This window comes from Odontesthes bonariensis, chromosome 10 (assembly GCF_027942865.1).
Source record: "Odontesthes bonariensis isolate fOdoBon6 chromosome 10, fOdoBon6.hap1, whole genome shotgun sequence".
Taxonomy (NCBI): domain Eukaryota; kingdom Metazoa; phylum Chordata; class Actinopteri; order Atheriniformes; family Atherinopsidae; genus Odontesthes; species Odontesthes bonariensis.
In genome coordinates, this window is record NC_134515.1 from 11,436,851 (window position 1) to 11,456,823 (window position 19,973).

At 39.1% G+C, this 19,973-nt stretch overlaps 1 protein-coding gene across 4 annotated transcripts in view; it reads right to left on the bottom strand.

The window, feature by feature from the left end:
- The window catches only part of trim33 (tripartite motif containing 33), a 28,858-nt gene that overhangs the window by 6,195 nt on the left and 2,690 nt on the right, over positions 1 to 19,973 (bottom strand). For 2 of the 4 annotated variants that reach the window (XM_075476250.1, XM_075476249.1), the window contains exons 2-18: positions 18,351 to 18,469; positions 17,646 to 17,799; positions 15,045 to 15,177; positions 14,249 to 14,365; positions 14,019 to 14,133; positions 12,056 to 12,202; positions 10,907 to 11,024; positions 10,345 to 10,649; positions 9,054 to 9,251; positions 7,269 to 7,325; positions 6,825 to 7,025; positions 6,368 to 6,500; positions 6,092 to 6,155; positions 3,672 to 3,813; positions 3,071 to 3,486; positions 2,662 to 2,773; positions 2,507 to 2,581 (exon numbers count right to left, since the gene is read on the bottom strand). In XM_075476250.1, coding sequence (XP_075332365.1) covers positions 2,507 to 2,581; positions 2,662 to 2,773; positions 3,071 to 3,486; positions 3,672 to 3,813; positions 6,092 to 6,155; positions 6,368 to 6,500; positions 6,825 to 7,025; positions 7,269 to 7,325; positions 9,054 to 9,251; positions 10,345 to 10,649; positions 10,907 to 11,024; positions 12,056 to 12,202; positions 14,019 to 14,133; positions 14,249 to 14,365; positions 15,045 to 15,177; positions 17,646 to 17,799; positions 18,351 to 18,469 — 2,606 coding nt within the window. The remainder of the gene's footprint in view (positions 1 to 2,506; positions 2,582 to 2,661; positions 2,774 to 3,070; positions 3,487 to 3,671; positions 3,814 to 6,091; positions 6,156 to 6,367; positions 6,501 to 6,824; positions 7,026 to 7,268; positions 7,326 to 9,053; positions 9,252 to 10,344; positions 10,650 to 10,906; positions 11,025 to 12,055; positions 12,203 to 14,018; positions 14,134 to 14,248; positions 14,366 to 15,044; positions 15,178 to 17,645; positions 17,800 to 18,350; positions 18,470 to 19,973) is intronic. The other 2 variants (XM_075476252.1, XM_075476251.1) reach the window with 1 other exon arrangement.

The window sequence follows — 19,973 nt, forward strand, 5'->3', positions numbered from 1 at the left end:
GCACTGGTTATGTCGTCTCAAAATGTGACTACAGTCTGGAGCTCTTTGATCAATGAAAACAATGTTAAGTTAGTTTCTGTTGCTTAAGTAAGCTCAGCAGTGTGAACTAAACACAGTTTAACTGCTAGTGAGTGGAGGAGCTGTGTGTCTGTCCGCAGCAACTGAGTATCCAAGTAGATACTAATGTCAGTATCGACTAGTATCCGTATATACTTTATATACAATGTATCGATGTATGGTGAGGATTGAAAGTAAGAAACAACGTGCAATTATCAATTATTTTAGTCTTTAATTTGAACTCTAATGTTCACTTACAGTAGTCACAGGTTAGTTGACTTTGCTGCTTAAAAGAACAATGTCAGAAATGTGTGTGATGACAGAAGTTACATCTGTTAGCAGTCACTATTTGTAAAGTGACCAAAATAATTTAACCATGCAACCATTCATCAGCAATTATGATTCAGTCTTAAATTAAGTCTTTAAATTGTTTTGTTTTTTTTATAAATCAACAGGCCATTCAGCCATTAAATCATTAATTTTTCACTCATTCATTCATTCGTTTTAACATGTAACCTGTAATCTAATCAAGTGTATGTTACCATTATTTACCTTTAGTAATTTATAATTTTATTTATCATTTTTAACCAGCCTATATAAGCAGCACATCCTGTCACTCACGGCTCTCTCTCAGGGCACACCACAAGGTGTTTCCTGTTATCCAAGCACTCCTCAACCAAAGAGACACAGAACGCAAAGAAAAGTTAATCATTTCTGCATAATTGGATCTTTCTAAAACTGATGAAAGGATGATCGAAAGCAATGCTAAAACAATGCATCCGTAAAGACAACAACCCAGCATTCTGAAAGTCCTCCATCGAACAGCTGCTTCTCAAACTATGGTTTTCCAGGGTCGTGTGAGGATATCTGTCTGGGTTTTATCTGCAGAGGGCAGTCAGTGGATCCTGCTTGTACTCACTGTTAGCCAGTTTTGAAAGGGGCTAAAACTAAAAATTAGAGTCAACCCAAAAACCTAGCCTTGATTGAACCAATAAGTCTAAATTCTAAAGGCAGACTAGCTTAAACCATGTTTTATTTATTTATTCATTTATTTATTTTTTCTTGATATTGACATTATAAATCTACAGTACTGACTGAATAAAAGCCCACACAACATTTTAAGTGTGATTAGTTTTTTCTTAGGTGAGAGTTTAGAGTATCTGGAAAGACGGTATATCCACAATACAGCAATAACACTGAGAGGTTTAGGCACACACACACACACACACACACACACACACACAATTCATACATGGTGTTGTGACCCCCCTCTCTGGTGTCCACTGTGTGCTGGAGCCTGGTGAGGCCGGAGTGATAGGAGTCAGATGGTTAGGTGTTTAAATCATTTGACAGGTGGAGGTTTACAGGCTCACTGGAGCACTAACCTATTGATTTAGGTCCATAACTGGCGAGTAAATGGATTGCCAAGGGCACACCAATTGGAGCCTTATCTCTGCATCGCCTGTATCAGCTCAGTGACTATAAAATAAAAGTGCCCTTTCTGTCTTGTTCCTGCGTCTGCAAGCCTGAGAGCTCATATAAATGTTCCTACACTGAGATAACTACCAACTAGCTATTAATCAGAACAAGGCTATTAGAAAGCTGTGTATATGGGCGGGCTGTGGATGGTCACAGTGTGATAGTACAGGGAATTTATTATAGAAAGAGAGAGTTGTGGTCTCTAACTGGAAATCCTGGACATGTTGTCTGCATACAGGCTGAAATGCAATTAAAAAAAATAAATAAATAAAAATCACACAAATCTAACTATGTGGCACCATTTTATGATTAGGTTTAGAAGCTTTAGTTTTTTTCCTTAGAATATAACCACTGTGAAACAGTAAGAAATATTTGTATCTGATTCACTGCTATGATATGATTGTTGCTCCCCCTCTTCATTCTCTCTCCAGAGGTCTGGAGAGTTTCTGCAGAATGTTTCTGCTGTGATGTGCTGTTCAGTCTTTTCTCCTCTCTTTGTACCATCATATTATCCCTTCTAAATTTGATTTTCACCACAAGCAGGGGAGAAAAAAAGCAAGTTGCAAGCTGAAATCCATGGCCCAATCAATTGTGTTTGGAGCCATCTGTGGCGTGCTGCTTCAAAGCTAAATCGGCACCACCCGGTCAAATTAGCTGTGGCCACTTTTAAGTGCATTTCATAATAGTCCTGGGTTGCAAAAAGGGGTAAGTACATCTTTGAGTTTTAACCAAACTGAAGTAACGAGACCATTTATAGTAACTTCTATTTCAAATCATGTCTGTGATACTGTGTGCCTCGTGTTTGAGAAGAACAAAGATGAATGTAACGATGAATGAATGAATGTAAAAGAAACCTTTCTGGGATCATGAATGTGGTGAATGTTAAGCTAGGCAAAATGTTTCACAATCTTTATGAGCCATCACATAGAGTAAAATGACAGATGTGTGTTTGTCATGTGGAAAAACTTACAGAGCTGGGAACAGGTTCCCTAAAGCCCATGCTGAGTTCATGACAGAAAATGTACAACAGGAGGCGTTCACATCGCTGCAGACAGAGGAAGAGAGAATTAGATTACTCATACTAATCATGAAGAGCTTTTCTGAGGATGTGGTGACTGGACTGACCCTTTGGTCTTCAGGACTTAGACTCAGCTCTCCTTTGAGTTTCCTGTTTTCATCACAGTACTCTATTTCAGGGCTGCTTACACTCCGGCAAAACGTGCAGAGAAAGTCCCCCCTGGGAAACAAAAATCACACCAACCAGAGCATTAAGAATAACCAAGAGTGGGGGTATTGCAAAATGTGCAGACTGATATATTCATCTTTACAGTTGGGGTTCTTACTAAAAAAAAAAATCAGGGGTTAAATTTGTCAATGTGTAAATCATGCTTCAGTGCTTAAGTGTGGCAACTGTGACATAGCAAAACTGAAATATCTTTTATTTTATCTAGATGTTACTGTCCTGAATAATGGCTAAAAGTAATATTTTTTATATTCTTAAAGGACAACTTTATATTATCCACTGATCACTTACTTTGGGAAGATTCTTATCGTGGGTACGTGGCATTTCATGTGGAACACTTTAGGACAGTGGTCACAACATAGAAGGTCACCACCATTGATACAAACAGCACACCAGTCTTCATTGGGATCATCCTCTTTCCCTCCAGGACCCCCCGTAGCTCCAGATCCTGCGTTATCTGTGGTTTTAGTCCCCTTGTTTAAGTTTCCATTGGTGAGCGAAGGGTCTGCTTTACAGCTGGTGTTCTCAGTAGACGAGGAGGTAATGCCGCTCATTGTGGAAGAAGATGATGTTGTGGCACCGTTGCCATTTAGTCCAGAACAAGGTGTTTCCGACTCGTATTCTGTTTTGATGATCTCCCCTAGAACCTTGTGAGGGTCTTGGCCTGCTGCTACTGATCCCAGGGGGCTGTTCTCTGGACTGCTCATCTGCGGACAGCAAAAAAAAACAAAAAACAAAACATGTACATAAAAGCCAAAAGTCAAACGGTCGAGGCTCACTATATCAAAAGCAAAGATTTGAGATTCCGAATGTAGAGTTTTGTCTTGTTTATTATCACATTTCCATACTGTATGGCTTATTTTAAAAGTAGGGGGAAAGATGGTGATCATACCATGCAGGCACTCCTCCCAGCATCTGTCTTTATAGAAGAAGCTGTACAGGTGTAGCTGTCCTCTGTACCAGGCTCCTTCTTCACCTTAACCTGCTCTGAAGTGGCTCCACCTCCAGGCCCCGCCCTCCCTGCAGAACTACAGCTGAAACGCACACAACACCAAACCATGGGGAAACTAGAAATCTCCGAATAAACTGAGACTGAAAAAGGACTAAATTCTTTTAACTCAGCTTCTGCAGACAGGACAGTAATTCGATTACTAGTTGAGTGACTAGTTAAGGTTAGACAACTAAAATAGTTGCTGTAAAATAAAGGCACGACTGCAGGTGAGAACCCTGTTAACTTTTAATACTAGAAATGCTCAGTTTTATCCCGTCATCACACTAACAACTTGGTTTATGTTGCAGCACAGAAAAGGTGAAAGCAAACTGTGAAAATAGAAATTTAGTGAGGCCTCGTCTGCATCCTGCTGTTTGAATGTTTTCTCCTGCAGTTTCTGATCATCTGAAATTTCAGAATGTCCCGATTGCGCCGATATTTATTAAGTTCTCAATGACTATAATCTTGTCATGGATTTATTCTTTAACCGTTTAACTTGAAGAGGAAAAGTCAAAACTGTAGATATTTGGAAAGCATTTTTGTTCCTTAAGCTCTCTGCTTTGGGACATTCAATTTGAAAATAAAATCAGAAATAAAATAATTGACAACTTTAGAAGGGAAAACAGCTGGATATTGTGAGCACAATCATACGTAAAGTCAAACAAAATGATGACATTTAATACAGCAAAAATAGTCTGCAGTGAAAACATGCACCCCCCCTCCCACAGACCAGATTAATGTCTTTGAAGGCAAAGACATTAATCTGGTCTGTGGCAGCTTTTGACATAGGATGTGTTTAAGCCCCACTGTCTTCCTAGATGATGAAATGTCCTGGAAATCTTTTCAATTATCTAGCTGTTTCCAACTGTGGTGAAATCATCAATAAATGTCAGTGTGTCAGTTCTACAGGCAGCCACGCACCAAGCACTGCCAGGTTTGACAGATGAGGTTCATATCTTAAAGGGGAAGCTCGTTTTTTTTTTTTTTTTTAACCTGGACCTTATTTCTGTCATAAAATACGTTCATCTACTCACCGATAACAGTTTGGTGAAAGTCGGCATCCTTCGGAAGATATTTAGATCAATACTTTAAGCCTAATGAATGAATGAACGCGTACTATTGCACTGTTAACTCATAGCTACCGTGCTGTTGTTATCCGGGGCTATCGGGGGGCTTATAGGAAGCTTTCTACACACGCGTCTAGTGGGATGACTTAATTGACGCACGCCACTGCAGCACAGCTTATTCACTCCCGTAAGGACGTCCATCGTACTCAAAGTCGTCATCAAAATCTGATAAATATCCTGCCATGTTGCACAAAACTAGCAGTAGCAAACTCTGAGTGAAGTTAGCCGACTGTCACAGAGCACAGAGTGAATGAGCTGTGCTGCAGCGGCGCGCTCGATGAAGTCATCGATGTGTAGGAAGCTTCCTATAAGCCGCCCCGATAGCCCCGGATAACAACAACACAGCAGCTATAAGCTAACAGTGCCAGAAATAAGGTCCAGGTTTAAAAAAAACAAAAAAAAACAACAAACTTCTCCTTTCAGAGCTGTTCCTTTTTCACTACACTTTCATTTCCCATCTTTGTTTGATTCAACAGTCCATAGAACTTTGTTCCTCAATTTTGTTATTTCATTTTTACATGTGCAAAACTGCAGACTTGAGTTGAGTCATTAAGGTCTTTTTAACATACGCACACCTGCTTTTTAAATACAGTTTACTCCTCATATTGACAGTCAACCCCACTTGTATCAAAGTGGTATTTGTGAACTCTTCTGTTTCTGAATTGGTGTGACACACAGCAGGCCAGGAACTACTTAATGTAGGAGGATCCAATTGTTTTTAATCTTTGAACACTATGCGTCTACTGCATTGAAGTAGTTGGAGTGGTTCTAGTGTGAGTAAGAGGACCGTTTGTGGGAGTATTTATTCATCAATATATAAAAAAAAATCTAGCATCATGAAGCACAATGTCTAAACAAAAAATGTAGCCATCCAAATACTTATGGGATGGATATGATATTACCTCCCATATTATCACGGTCAGCTTCAGGAACACAATCTAGCATCTAGTGTCTGATCAAACCTATCAACATCTTATTTATGGGCAAATTTGAATAGATAGTTAATAATTATTTGACAGAGGGAAAAGAAAAAGCATACTTGTAATAAAACAAATGATCAAAAGCATTTATGCTACACATCACACAAAATGAGGACATTAGCTAATCTTAGTCAAATTAGGAGCTCGTCTGTGTGAAAGTTTTCTTGAAATTATATGAATGCTTTGTTGTTCAAGACGCTTCAAAGTATCCTACCTGCCTCTGCTGCCTGTGCTGGATGCACTGGAGGGCCGTGCTGGGGTGTGGGCATTGGAAAGACCTGCAGACAAAAAAAGTAGCAGCTGATGAGGTCAAACTTTACCATTTATACGACACAGTTTATCATGATATGGTAATCTTTTTATTAAGTCAGGAATGGCTTATATATCACATAATGTTCTTTTAACCTGCAGCCTTAGAATACAGAAAAAAAAACACAAAGAAGAAGCTCTGTTGGATGTAAGGAGCGCTTCTTTCTGAGCTTGTAGGTACCTGACGATCCAGGAGAGAGTGTGGACAGTCCAGGTGAGGGGTTCATGTCCACTAAGCCAAGCTGATGCTGCGTGCTGGCTGTGATGTAACGAGAAAGAAGGTGTCCAAGGTTGCTGGAACCTGCATCTTCCAACTGGCAATTTAAGAGAGCATACTGGTGAGTACCGATTATTCAACAGATCAACAGATTTTTGCAATAGACGAATATTATCGAACATCAGCTAACATATTGTAATATTTTTGGCTTTGTGCCATATCATTGTAATTGTCCCAAATGAGACTCTGCTTCACCATACCGTCCATATTTTCTGTTTGTTTGAAGCATTTGTTGCTGTTTTTTTTTACTTTTACTCTCAAACAAGATAATTCATATTTGAAATGTTCTGTGAATTATTTATGATTTTACAATTCTATTACTTTGAAAAGAAAACTGAGGGAAAAACCAAAATGTGCTCACCTGAATGGGCGGGATCTCAGGTAGGCAGGGCAGATTCTCAGGATTGGTGACAGAGGGGATGAGCTCAATGGGACCAATAATGGGGCTGGCAGGGCCACGGTGAGCATGAGCACCAGCCATACTGGCGCTAGTCGGACTTGTGGGATTGGCATTGTGCAGCGACGCCACTGGGAAAGGGCCCGCGTGTCCTGGGTTCGAATGCTACACAGAAGGATGGAGGAAAAGAAATTCATACAAAAAGTAAAAGAAAAAGGAAGGAAAGAAAATGGGAGAAAGGAGGGAGGACAAAAACAATAAGGGAGGTCACTCTGAGGTTTTAAAAAAAAAAAAAAGGAACTAAATATTTGTGTCACAGAAATATCATGATTTCATGATCATGCAGTTGAGTCACCACACATGCTGCACAAGACACGTAAATGACAAAGAAGGAAAAAGGTGCCAAACCCCTGATTGCAGTAAGAAACGAAACCTTTGGTGGCTCATCTCAGATTCTATAGACATCTGGACACAAAGAAAAAGGGGCTATATAGTGGAAGTTTCTCTTACCTCGCCTCACATGCAGAAAATTAATGAACATTTTCATTCTGCACTGCATATGTTACTTGACAAACAGTCAGCTTTAGAAGTATGGATACATTGGCGAGGCAGTGCTTTGCAGACCTGAATGAACAATTAACTGTTTCAGCCGTTTCTTTATAAAATAAGGTAAGCTAGGTATCAATCCAAATAGTCATTTCACTGAATTTAAATTTCTTCTTACCATTTGTTTGCACTTAAAGCTTAACCAAAACTGTTTCGTGTTCTTTATAAAGTGTTTTACAAGGAACAAATAATTATACTGAGACTAAATGTAACACCAGTTGGGAATGTTTGACGATAAATTTGCACAGAACATTCTCCCCCTAAAAATACAAGCAGGACTTTGAATTAAAGTTTAGGAATTCAAAATGACATGCAAACATAGCCTTTTATATTTTCATAAGAATAATGGCAGCCTTGTTCCAGGGTTTGTTTTAAGAAACTATCAAAACTTCTGGGGAAATAAGACATCTAAAGGGAATTTTTCCACTGCATGAACTTAACATAATACAGTTTACATGTAGGCACCTGTAAAGTTAAGTTACTTTTTGTGATTACAACTGCATGTAGTGAGTGATCAAGTGGAAACAATTATACCAACTCCAACAAATATCATTTCTGACATCTGCCATAAATGGAGATAACACTCAAAGTATTTCAGGGAAAGGGTTAAAGAAACTTTGAGGAAAAAGTAATCTGGTTACAGGCTGGGTTTGTTTTTAAACCTGTCAGCTCTCTTTGAGCTCACTGGTGTGTGGTTTAATGAATTTAAATGTAAACGAAAAGTCCATTTCACTCTGAATTTAATTTTAATTATCAAAATGACTGGACATGATTGTAGTAAACAGACTAACCTGCATTTAATAATAACAATGCATGTTCAATAACAAAAAGTAAATCATATTTTCCCCTTTTCCTACATTAATTACACCAGGCACACAGCTAATGAAATTTGACTTTAACTAAATTACTTTATCTTAAATGTGGCAACTCAGAAAAAAAAAACATTTGGGAAAGTTAAAGATGAATCGTGTTCAGCCTTTTCTAGCATATAAAAACTTCATAAGGTCATAAGTCATCAAAGATCAGCCACACTTTAACAGTCGGGTATTGTATCAAGCAAATATTTTAGCAAATAATGTTAACACTTGCACTTGGTTACAGTTCTTTAGTAGACAAACTAGTTAATAATAAATCAAATTTGTAATTCTTACTTATTGGCTAACAAATATGCTGATCTTGGATGCAACATACTAACATTTAATTCGATAGGCACTTGAAATTATCTACTTCTTTTTAGCCAAACACGCAACATTCTAGCCAAAATCTGCTGAAGAATTTAAACCAAAAAGGGGCTCAGGCATTAATTGTGTAGATTAGTACTTTAGGCAGAAAAAACATAGTTGTAAAACTTTGCCTTAATGTCAGTTAGTCATCTCAAATATATGTATTAGGCAGAAAGAGGCTGTGTTAACAAGGTTCTGTTAATACAGTAAACTGCTTTCTTAAGTAGGCTGTTTGGCTGCTTCAGACCAGCCGTATCTATATGGTACCCGCAATTATACCAGAACTAACATTTTTGGATAAATCATTTATTTAATAGTGAGATCTAGGATATTCTATTTCCACAGAAGTGCATCTGGTACTGACCTGTCGCTGTAACTGAGGCTGCATCATGGGGGAGTACTGCTGTCCATTGTGTCTGGGCTGCGCGGTGGGCATTCGGCCTTGTGGTTGTGGACCAGGTAGACGCAAGTGATGGGAAGAAGGGTACATCGAGGGACCAGGTCCACCATTCATACCCCCAGGCACTCTCTGTAGTTGCTGCATACTGATGAGTCTTGGGGGCTATTCAAGGGGGAATAGAGGAAAGCGTTATTATACAACAGACCAGCTACAGATTCATGTATTTTTGAGCTCAAAATAATCAATATGTAATAGTTGGAGGTCTGGTGAAAATTCAATCATCAATCAGCCAAAAGTGAACTGAACATCTGAAATATCAATTCATCACTTCAGTCATCAATTTCACAGAAAAACTTTATTGATTACAGCTTCTCAAGCCTCCAAGAATCTAAAATGTGTCTGAGTTAGATAATCCTTTCCTGAGTCTTTTTAAATCCATTAACTCATCGCCCGTGAGTTAAAAAATTCACATGGAGCCATAACACACACAAAAAAAATGTGTTTCTTGATTGAAAAAGGAATCAGTTCAGCGAGGGCCAGGGAGGAACTAGTGATTGGCCAATCAGTGCAATGTGCTGGAAAAATGCCTTTGTCGCACAAGCTTCCCAACAGATGTCAGTGTAGCGGAGGCAATATCAGACTGAACATAGAAAGAGAGAGCAACGCCTGGCTAAATTCTGTCTGATATCCACTTATCCAGCACAGGAATGTCGTCGCTAAATGTTTTTCTTTTTCTTCTTTTTTTATAGACATTTGTTTGTATTCGGCTACTGTCAAGCGGTGAGGTTGTGGCAGGAAAAAGAACCGGTTCTTAAACAAAACCCCTAAAAATAATTTCCTGCTTCTGCTCCAACAAACTTACCGCACAGTTCATAACAACTGAAAACAAAAGAAACAACTGAGTGGGACTCAGCTTCCCAACGAACTGAAACCAGTTTTGCAAGGTATGTATGTAATTGAGAGTAATGTTAAGCAAAATGATCATTGATCGTAACGGACCTGGAAAATGTAAACGACTTATGAACAAAATGTTTACAAATTAGAAAACTGAGAAAGTTCTCCTTCAGTCAGAGCTAAATGTGTTCAAATGTGATTAAATCTCAGGGAAATTTTCAGAGTCCTTGATTATGAAATAATTAAAATCTTGTATGGACAACCTCCCACCACTCAAAAACTCCTCAGAGATCAGGCTCCTCTGAAGTCTAAAGAGAAACCGATAAGAAAAATAAATACTAAAATACTAATATTTCCATACCTGTTGCTGAACCATGGCTGGACCTGCCTGCCTGGCATGCTGCTGGGACATTTGGGAGGCAATGCGCATCTGTTGCTGCTGCTGCTGTTGCTGCTGCTGTTGCTGCTGCTGCTGGTGTTGCTGCTGCTGCTGCTGCTGTTTCTGCTGTGCGTAAGCATGCTGCATGTGTTGCAGCCGGAGCTGAGCCAGGTTGATCTGTCCTTGGTGTTTGCTTGGATGACCTTGGCCTGGTGAAATGGCTGGTCCTCCCAAAATCACACCAGGAGGTTGTGCAGACTGTGGGGGTTTCTCAATTACCAAATTACCTAAAAACATAAGATGGATGTCAGTGAGCTGAATTTAAAAAGAGCACTAAGCTACAGACAGCCCTGAAATATTCTTCTTCTTTTTTTTAACCTGATCATATGGTTAGTTATGTTTAATGTAGAAACAACTACGCAAAGACTAGGAATATAAGACCTCCTTTTAACTACCCTTGACCAGAACAAAACAAACCGAAAGACTACATTTAATATGAAAATTCATACTTATGATGGATACCGAGAAAATAAGTTTGTCTCACCTAGATTTACCACATTTTTGGCCCAGAAGGTGGGGTCACAGAAAAATCGCACAACTCCATTGGACTGTGGAGCTGGCTCCAGTCTAGCCTTGAAGACCTGACGAAGCTGGTACATGATCTATATGCATATGCAGAGAGAATAATGTTTGTCAGTAACTGAACTTGGCCACATAGGAGTGAATGAGTTTATCCATCTAAAAGTCTTGAAGAAGCAATACTACACAAACCCAAAATAAAATCATCATCATCATTTACTTACTGCGGTGTGTTAAGAGGTCAATCCACATAGCAAATAAAAAAAAACATCCATAAGTAGTGGGGTAGAAAGGCAACTTGTATCTTTAAAGGCAGGGTAGGGGATCTTTTTCTGGAACATTTTTTTACATATTGCTTGAAATACTCTTCACACCCCCATTGCAACCAATTAATTAAAAGTTTTGACACAAATATGAAAAGTTTTAGTGGCCTCTAGAACGTACAATCTAGGAAAAACAGTATCCAATCATTGTGAACGGACCGTTCACAATGATTGGATACTGATGCCGTCTATCAAACTGCAATCTGCTCCTCCCTCCACCTCCTTCCCCCTGTGCGCGTACCCTGCTCCGTGAACGAATTACACGTGCCCAGAAGCTTGGCAGGAAGCTAAACTAGAGCCAGCTTGGCTAGCACCTAGCATTATTAAACGTATAGTTATCATATACTAAATACTAAATACTAAATATGGCAATGATCGATGCTTGCTGTCAGAACAGCGCTCGTGCACCTTCGTGCTCGTTCATGTACTCTAGAGGCGTGCCTTCGGGGGGAAAGTGAAGAAAAGGGTTGGGACTTTTTACCTGTGTATTTTCAAAATGCAGCTTCGCTGGACTCAAAATCCAGGATCTCCTACCCTACCTTTAACAATGGATATAGAATTATCCTGGCCAGAAGCATACCCCCAAACAAAATGCTGTGGTTCTAGATTACACCTTAATACAGATGCAGGGCACATTCACTACCGGTATACTACCTACATATTCAAATGTTCCTCTCAAAGTAAAGCTCAGCGTATCTTTCTGTGCTTACAAAGCAGTCACATTGGCTAATGTTTTTATCACGTTTGAGTGTCTTAAACTGTTAATCATGAGGGGCCCGTGAGAGACATACCGGTCTCTTGCTGTAGAGCAGTGCTGTGCTGCTGCCAGATGTGATGGCCCAGTGGCAGAAGTTGAGCACATGGTGGATCTGTTGGGCCAGTTGGGTGGTATCCTTATGCTGAGCTATAAGCCTCATACTGCGCTCTTTGGTCACAGTCTGAATGGAGAGAGAGAGAGAGAGAGAGAGCGAGAGAGAGAGAGAGAGAGATAGTCTTTGTCAAAAACAATCTACAAACGATATGCACATCAATGGAATGAGTTGTTAGATGTGTTGTGTTATTACAAAGGGGGAATAGAATGAGGTGAAAATAAATATATAACCATCGCATCATGGGGGCCTGTATTAAAATACCGTATATTAACTAGATTTGACGACTATACTAAGTAATGTTATAAAAAGGGAAAGAAGTACAGACTACAATATTAATGGGGGAGGAAAATGTATTAAAATTGTGAGTCAATCATACTGTCAAAGTTTAAAGTCAGTAAACTATGAAAATACAAATATGAATCAAATGTCCATAATTCTTGAGAAAGTATAGGTACTCTTAATAATAAAAACAAATGTAGTGTCGGGTGTCTCGTCATATCTGTATGTATGGCCATAGTCCAGACACACAACAAAAAACATTGAACATCACTGAAATGATGTCAACACTGAGTGCACAGGTAAAATGACTGCATCAGTGAGGTTATAGTTCATAAACAGGCACAGGCTGAGCTCTCATAAATACATGCTACTTAGGGGTGCGCGATCTGACGATATAAAATCGTGACTGGCGAGGAAGAGTGGAGAATCGCAGGCGATCTACCAAATTAGAGAAACCGTATAGATCGCCTTTGCCAATCAGCGCAATGATTTTTTTTTTTTTTTTAATGCTGGTTCCCGCCGATGCGGCAGACGCAGGGCGTCCTTAACCTAACCGACCAATCATAGCGAACTGTGCGTCGTGCACCATCCACAGCCCATCCATAGCGGCGCACGGGAGAAACTCACGGCCAGCAGCAGCACTCTTCGGGTCGGATGAGGAAACCGCTAGCTCGTAAGCTAACTACGGTGCAAGAGAAAAGGGATGCACCGCGACCGTGACAAACATTACACAGTTGAAAAGTATTCCTTTAGGGCGCTCTGGTGATGGCAGTGCGTGACTGTGGCTGCAGTAAATGAACATGCAGCGTTGCTCATCTGTTGCTAAATGGCATCATGAGGTGGAGTCAAGTCGTCATCAGTGGTTCGTTTTTCTATTTCCGGTTGCTTCACTCTCAATGTGTCAGATGTCATCAATTAGATCATTATTTTTCATCTTGAATTGGGTTACAGTTGAATTACAATGTGTTGATTGCCAAATTCTTTCTTTTACTCCTTAGCTCTTCTGTGGTTCAGCATGTCGACTTAACTCTGCTGTAATTGCTCTTTTTCTTTTTGGATGGAAGATCGTGATAAAAAAATCGAAATCGTGATTTTATGCAAAAAAAATCGTGATACAACATTTTTTCCATATCGCCCACCCCTAATGCTACTACGGTTTTAAATCCACTCTGTAAGGGAAAAATGTATTCCTATATACATTGTATTGAGTGTTACTGTGTATAACCTGTAATAACCTCCTGCAAGACACCTGTTTTTCTTTCAATGACGGCATTGTGTGAAACAACTTTAGGATTCTGGGAAAGATCGAGGTAGCCTTGGATGCAGGAAGGGAGGGAAAATAGATAAAAATGCTTGAACATATCAAAGGAGCGATTACGTAATAATCTGCATTATAACTGAATTGTTTTTGCCCAAGTGGTCAGAGCAGCTCTGTACGTTGTACTGTGTTGTTCTCTCTTGCAAGATATTATTAAAAGCATCTTATCTCCTCAGAAAATTACTGACTCTGTGCCTTCCTAAAATTTCCACCACAACTCCAACAAAGCAGTTAGCTTTCTGAGTAATTTTGCAGCACATTTTGAAGGCTTTAATATTCTCTTACCTCCAGCTGCTGCAGCAAAGACTTGCCCTTTTTGTTGATTTCATTTATAAGAGTAAATACTGCAATTTTGATCTCATGCTCCACCTTCTTATGCGTCTCATTCAGCTCCTTTAACCTGGATTTAAAGAAACACAGTAAATGTTTTGCTTAAAAATAACAGCCATCGGTAAAGACATTCAGAAACTGTCTGTTGTGTGTGCTGAAGAGGAATCTGGTCATGCAAAACTCACCTGCTTTGCACGTGAGAGAGAGAAAAATGGACATAGTTCTTTTTGTCCTGTAGCTTGGCCATGTTGGTCTCGATGAATCCTTTATGGTTCTGGAAGGCTTCTTCCAGAAACTGGTACCTGGGAGAAGGTTGATAACAGCTCACCAATATGTTCAAGGAACAGATTAGCTTGGTTTTAATATCACAGGAAAGCACAAATTATCAGGGGGTCAAAAAATAAATAAGGCTTTTAGAGAATAAACTTAAAAATTCACAATAAAAAAAAAAAAAACATGTCCTGTCATTTGGGAATGCTCAAAACATCTTATTTCTCCAGCATGTTGCATGAGTACAACTATATTTATATTGTTGATAATATATCATCTTTGTAAACCACACATCTTAAAACCTGGACAGATTAATGTGCACATTTGCAACTTGTGACTGTCTTGTGTTTATTTATGGCATCACTATTTTGAGGCATCTTTCATATTTCTGCAACTGATTTAATGATTATAATAATGATTTGAAACCAGTAACTGGGTTGGCATCCCATCAAAGACTTATTTGTTTGCTGTGGGGGAAAAAAGAAGTAAGTCTGCTCAGTTTTAAATCATATTTAAAGTCTAAATCGGTCCTGTAACGTTAAATCTTCATCAACCAATGATTCATTAATCTGATTAATTATGAGCATATGGGCAAAATACCTTTGCTGGCAAGATTTTTGAAAAGTACTGGTCATTACCAGATAAGGAAGCTGGAAAATCAGAAACTGACAGTAAGTTGGTGATTAAATACATGTGTGCACACCAGTCTACCTGTGCTCCTTGTGTTCCTGAAGCTGACAGTCCCTACAGGTCAATGTGTCACACGTCTCACAGAAAAGTTTCAGAGGCTCCTGCTTGTGAATAGGACAGAAAACAGGCCTCTGTCCTGATGTTGTGACGGACTCTGTCGAAACACAGATGCAAAGTCATCATTAACGGCCAAGGAAAAAAAAAAAAAAAAAGTAACAAGAAGAACCTGGATTGTGAAAACAGAAGTGATGAAATGACATGTATAAACAGAAATAAAGACACATAAAAGCCCTCGAAGTCAAGTCATAACCAGGCCTTTCACAATTACTACATGACCATCTGATAACCTTTTTATACAATCATTTCTGTTCACCTGCATGAAACTAAAGTGCTTTCACACATGAACACTGAAGAATTTTCATAGAATTAGGTCCAGATTTCCTTCTACAGTTGCTGTTCACACGTGCACTTCACAGCAGAAGATTCTCTCTGTAAAATACTTCAGTAAAGCGCACAAGATGCAGGACATGATGAAGAAAGTAAGCTCCGATCATGACACAAATTATAATATAGAGTACAATGTTTAATTGGTGAAAAACAAGAAACCTGCAATTACATTGTTACATGATATTAAACTCCTGTCAAACACTGAAGTAACAGCAGAGGAAGCAGCAGAAACTAATATGAGGAACCTCAATAGCTGTTCTCATCCTGACCCAACACATACACCCAGAGGGACAAGACCAACCACACTAAGCTGCCAAAAATTGCTGAGGTGCCGTCAGATTTATAATCCAACTGTATGAAAGAGTAACAAAATCATTTGATACTCTCATAGCTAAGTATTTACGATCTTATTCAGTTGCAGAGAACCTAGAGGTTCACAAGATATTGAAACCCTTGGAGCGACTGTATAACCTCCCATAACAAACTCTTAGAAATCAATTTAATGATGAACTAGTCAGGCTTCTATCCATTAGTCAAGCAAATCTGAAGCGATCCTGTGCAAAAGCATCAAAAAAAGAAATGTGAAGAGACAATTTTCCAGGAATTGGTTTGAACAGAATAAACGAGGAGAATAAAAAAGGGTGGTGCAATAGGCTACACTGCCAGTGGTGGTAATTCAGCAGAGGAAGTAGCTGTCTTAACCAGAAACTAACCTTGAGGATAAAAACAACAACTGAAGTGAGGACATGCAATAGAGGAAAAATGAGAGAGCTCTTCCTCTGAGATTAGTTTCATCTCCGTGTAGAGCAGTGATATTATATCATATCTGGGAAGACACCGGTCAGTCCTGTGAGTTTACTGTGAGCCGGCCAAGACCAAAAACAGCTGGCGAGTCACATCATTTCAATCTTTGCCAGATCACCCGCAATTCACAAAAATGTTTTCATGCCCCTTAATGCGCACAAAGTCTTCTTCAAAACCTCAAGTGAGCGTAAATGTTTTTTTATCCAGTTTATCAACAGGTGACTAGTTCACACCACTTATCAAACTGCTTTTCTGAAGGAAAAACAGAGTGAAGTACTCCTTTAAAAAAGTCTTTAAACATAATCATTAAAATAACGAATCCCCAATTTCGATGTCTTTCTTTCAAATAAAACAGCAGTTTGGCATTTCTGTAAACTTTTAAGCATTTAATAGCAATGCAGTAAAAGATGAACGCGTTGTCGTGCAAGTTGATTTAAGTTTCTCGACCTGCATGACCTGCACATATGCTGCGTCTTCTCTGCAAGTCAAATTCACTTGAATACCGTTTTCCTCCAACCATTAAACATGACTCATCTGTTTAGTGATTGGCAGCTCCTCTTTTATTATGTGGATGTCTTCACTGCGGGATGCCTATCAAATCACCGACTTAAAAATACTGCCGGCAAGTTCCATCAGTGCAACTGCCCCTGCATATATATCGAGTTCTAGCTACAATAACAACGAGCAAGTGGGAAGCAATACAAAGGAAAGCAGAAATGAGTAACACACACACTAGCTTGCTTGCTGTATTTACACATGGTCTCACTAGACCACTTTGAAAAGTTCATACTAGGTGACTGGCTAGATCATTTCTGCACAAGTCTGGAGCCAATGTTGTAAACATTTGCTTTCTCACATGCAGCCCCCCACCGCACCAACCGGTGCCACAAACAACTTCTCCAGGTGCTCAGCTTCTAATAATGCAACAAACATTCAAAAAAGTATTTATTTTAACCAAGGTCAAGAGTTCTCAAGCAATTCTCATTGATGTCATGTCTGCCCTTTGAAACTTAAAAGCGTAAAAGTCAAACATTTTCACTCTTATTTGCAATCAGCTGCGTGACAATTAATCATTTAATGATTAACGAATGACGTGATCATGACAGCTTCATTCGTGGCCTTCTCAAGATTGCAGAGACAGGAGACAAAAGAAGGCAAAGGAAAATTCTTTGTTTAGGGTTTCCAAGACGTATAGTCTCACCAGTTATAGTTACCATCTTAGCAGCAAAAGCTGCAGCATCATTACCATGGCAACAGTCAACAAGTATTACCAAACTCACTATGTTTTAACATCAGTTGTGTTTTTCAGTTTCTTGCAGATTTATCTTCATAAAACAGTCAATCTTTTGCTGTGAGAAAGGGTGATCTTACCAGTGGAAGCATCAGTGTCTTCCTTTGTGCGAATTTTGTGGTCCTTGGTTATTTTGACTCTCTGGTGGGCCTCCACACAGGTCTTACACAGCCATTCTCCACACTCCACACAAAATCCTATGGTCCCAGCATTGTCTTCACAACTGGTGCAAACCTTGAAAAGATAAAAATAATAAGCACCTAAAATAACTTGACACAGAATCAGATTGGGATTTACTCTAGAAACAGCGCTGATAGTGATATGGCTCCTATGGCCGCTGTATTCTTAGAAATCGCGGATGGTAATGTTAAATAAAATGGTCACAGACTGTCTAAAATTAGTTGTCTGAGTAATGGTTCAGGTTATGCATAGTGTGGTTTTATTGGCGGCACAAGAAAAGGTGTTCCAACAAAGTATTAGTGAGTGCTTTACTTTGGAGTGTGTATACTGAACAGACACTTTGTGACTTTAAAAGCTGAAATTAATTAATTCTTGCTCTTTTTTGTTAAATAATCACAGTAGTTTGAATTGAATATAAAACCGTTTAATACAAAAGAAACATCCAAAACTATTTTTAAAACAACAATAAAGCCTTGTAGTGGACTCTTTTCCAACAGTGTCACATTCTTACCAGACTTTTCAATAATTTTCAAAAACCTGGAAGCTCTCCAACCAGCAAAGATTTAATTAAAAGCATTTCCACACGACCAGCCATTCTCACATACCTGTGCAGCTTTTTCATCAGACGCATTGGTGGCCTCAGTGGTATCTTTGACAAAATAGTTGTCAATAATGTCACTCTGTTTGTAGTCCTGGTGGCAAACCGCACACCGCATAACATTTACTGCAGACGGAAGAGAAAAGATAAGGGAGACACGGATCAAAAGTCTGGTCTTTGAATTCAGCATTTAGTGATATTTGATTAATGAACGATCTTTGGAGAAAATCTATGACAGCAGTCAATCACCATCAAGGACAAGACCATATGTAAGCCATAACCTGACTTATAAACCTCCTTCACTCACATAGAATGGTCCTGCTTAAAACAAAACAGGCCTTTAGCCGACTACTTCCAATATCCGTTGAGCAAATTCCTGTTATTAAAAATTCTTGGCACAGAGGAAAATCTATGCCTATTCATTGGGGCTAATCGATTTAGTGCTCGTCTCCCGAAGATTCAATCTTATCATCCTTGGCATTTTTATCAGAATATTAAATCACATGACCCAATAACAACGGCTGCTCCTCTTAATCGTTTTATTTGGCTTTCGAAATAGATTTAGATGAATTAGTGTTAAAATTATATGCGCCAACAAATAATTAGTTTAGTGCATCAACTGTGCCGCTTAATTTCTAAAATCAGTCGCGATATCAAACCTCACGTCAATGTTTTAAATTAAGTCAGCATTATGTGTTGCCCCTCTTCTACCTCATGAACCCATAAATTCCCCCTAAAGTCAGCCAGCTGAGGTAAAAACCAGTATAAGCCGGTTTCAGCCAGCCTACACTGGCGTGAGCAGCACACAGCCGGTTTGTGTAGGCTCCATCTGCACAGGTCCCTGTGTGATTGGTTGTGGAAGCAGCTTGACTGGAACTGTGTTAAAGAACCACAAAAACCCAAAAGAGCACACGTACAAACATGTATGTACAAACACAATTATACCACACTGTGACAGCTGTGAGGTACAGCTGGAGTACTCCGTGCTCCATGGCTGCACATGATACACGCAAAACCAAAGCCTGGGGTTTTGTTCCCTTAAATTCATCAAAAGCCCACCGCTCTGCTAAAGAAAATATTATGTAAAAGCAAAAAAAAGGGAAAAGATAAGAAGAAGAAATCTAATTTAAAGAAAGAGGAGGAGGACGAAAAGAGAGAAACAAGGAGAAAAAATTAAAACTCAACTCTACAAAAAAATACAATAGTCACAAAGCAGATTCAGCTTTTATGCGCCATTCTTGAGCTTAAGTTAATTTTAATGATAGCAGCAAATGATTTGTGTTTTAGTCACATCAGTGTTTTCCCACAACAAATTAGGAAGTCATGCTATGAGGAAAACAGATTTCCTCATCAATCAGTATTGTATTAATCAGAGCATCTAACTCTGCACATCAGACGAATCCTTCTTCAGGCACATGTCAGGTACCTCGAAATACTCAAGATTTATAAGTAAGAAGATGAAGGATAAACTCCAAATCACAAGTGCCAGGCGATCATGCTGTCTGGTGGCACAATGCATTTCTAAATGAATTCTCCAGTAAGTAACTTAGAAGAAAGGCACCATATTGTGTTTCTAACCGCAGCTCAATAAGTGCCAAACCATTTACTCATGTCTTTTGCCAACTATGCT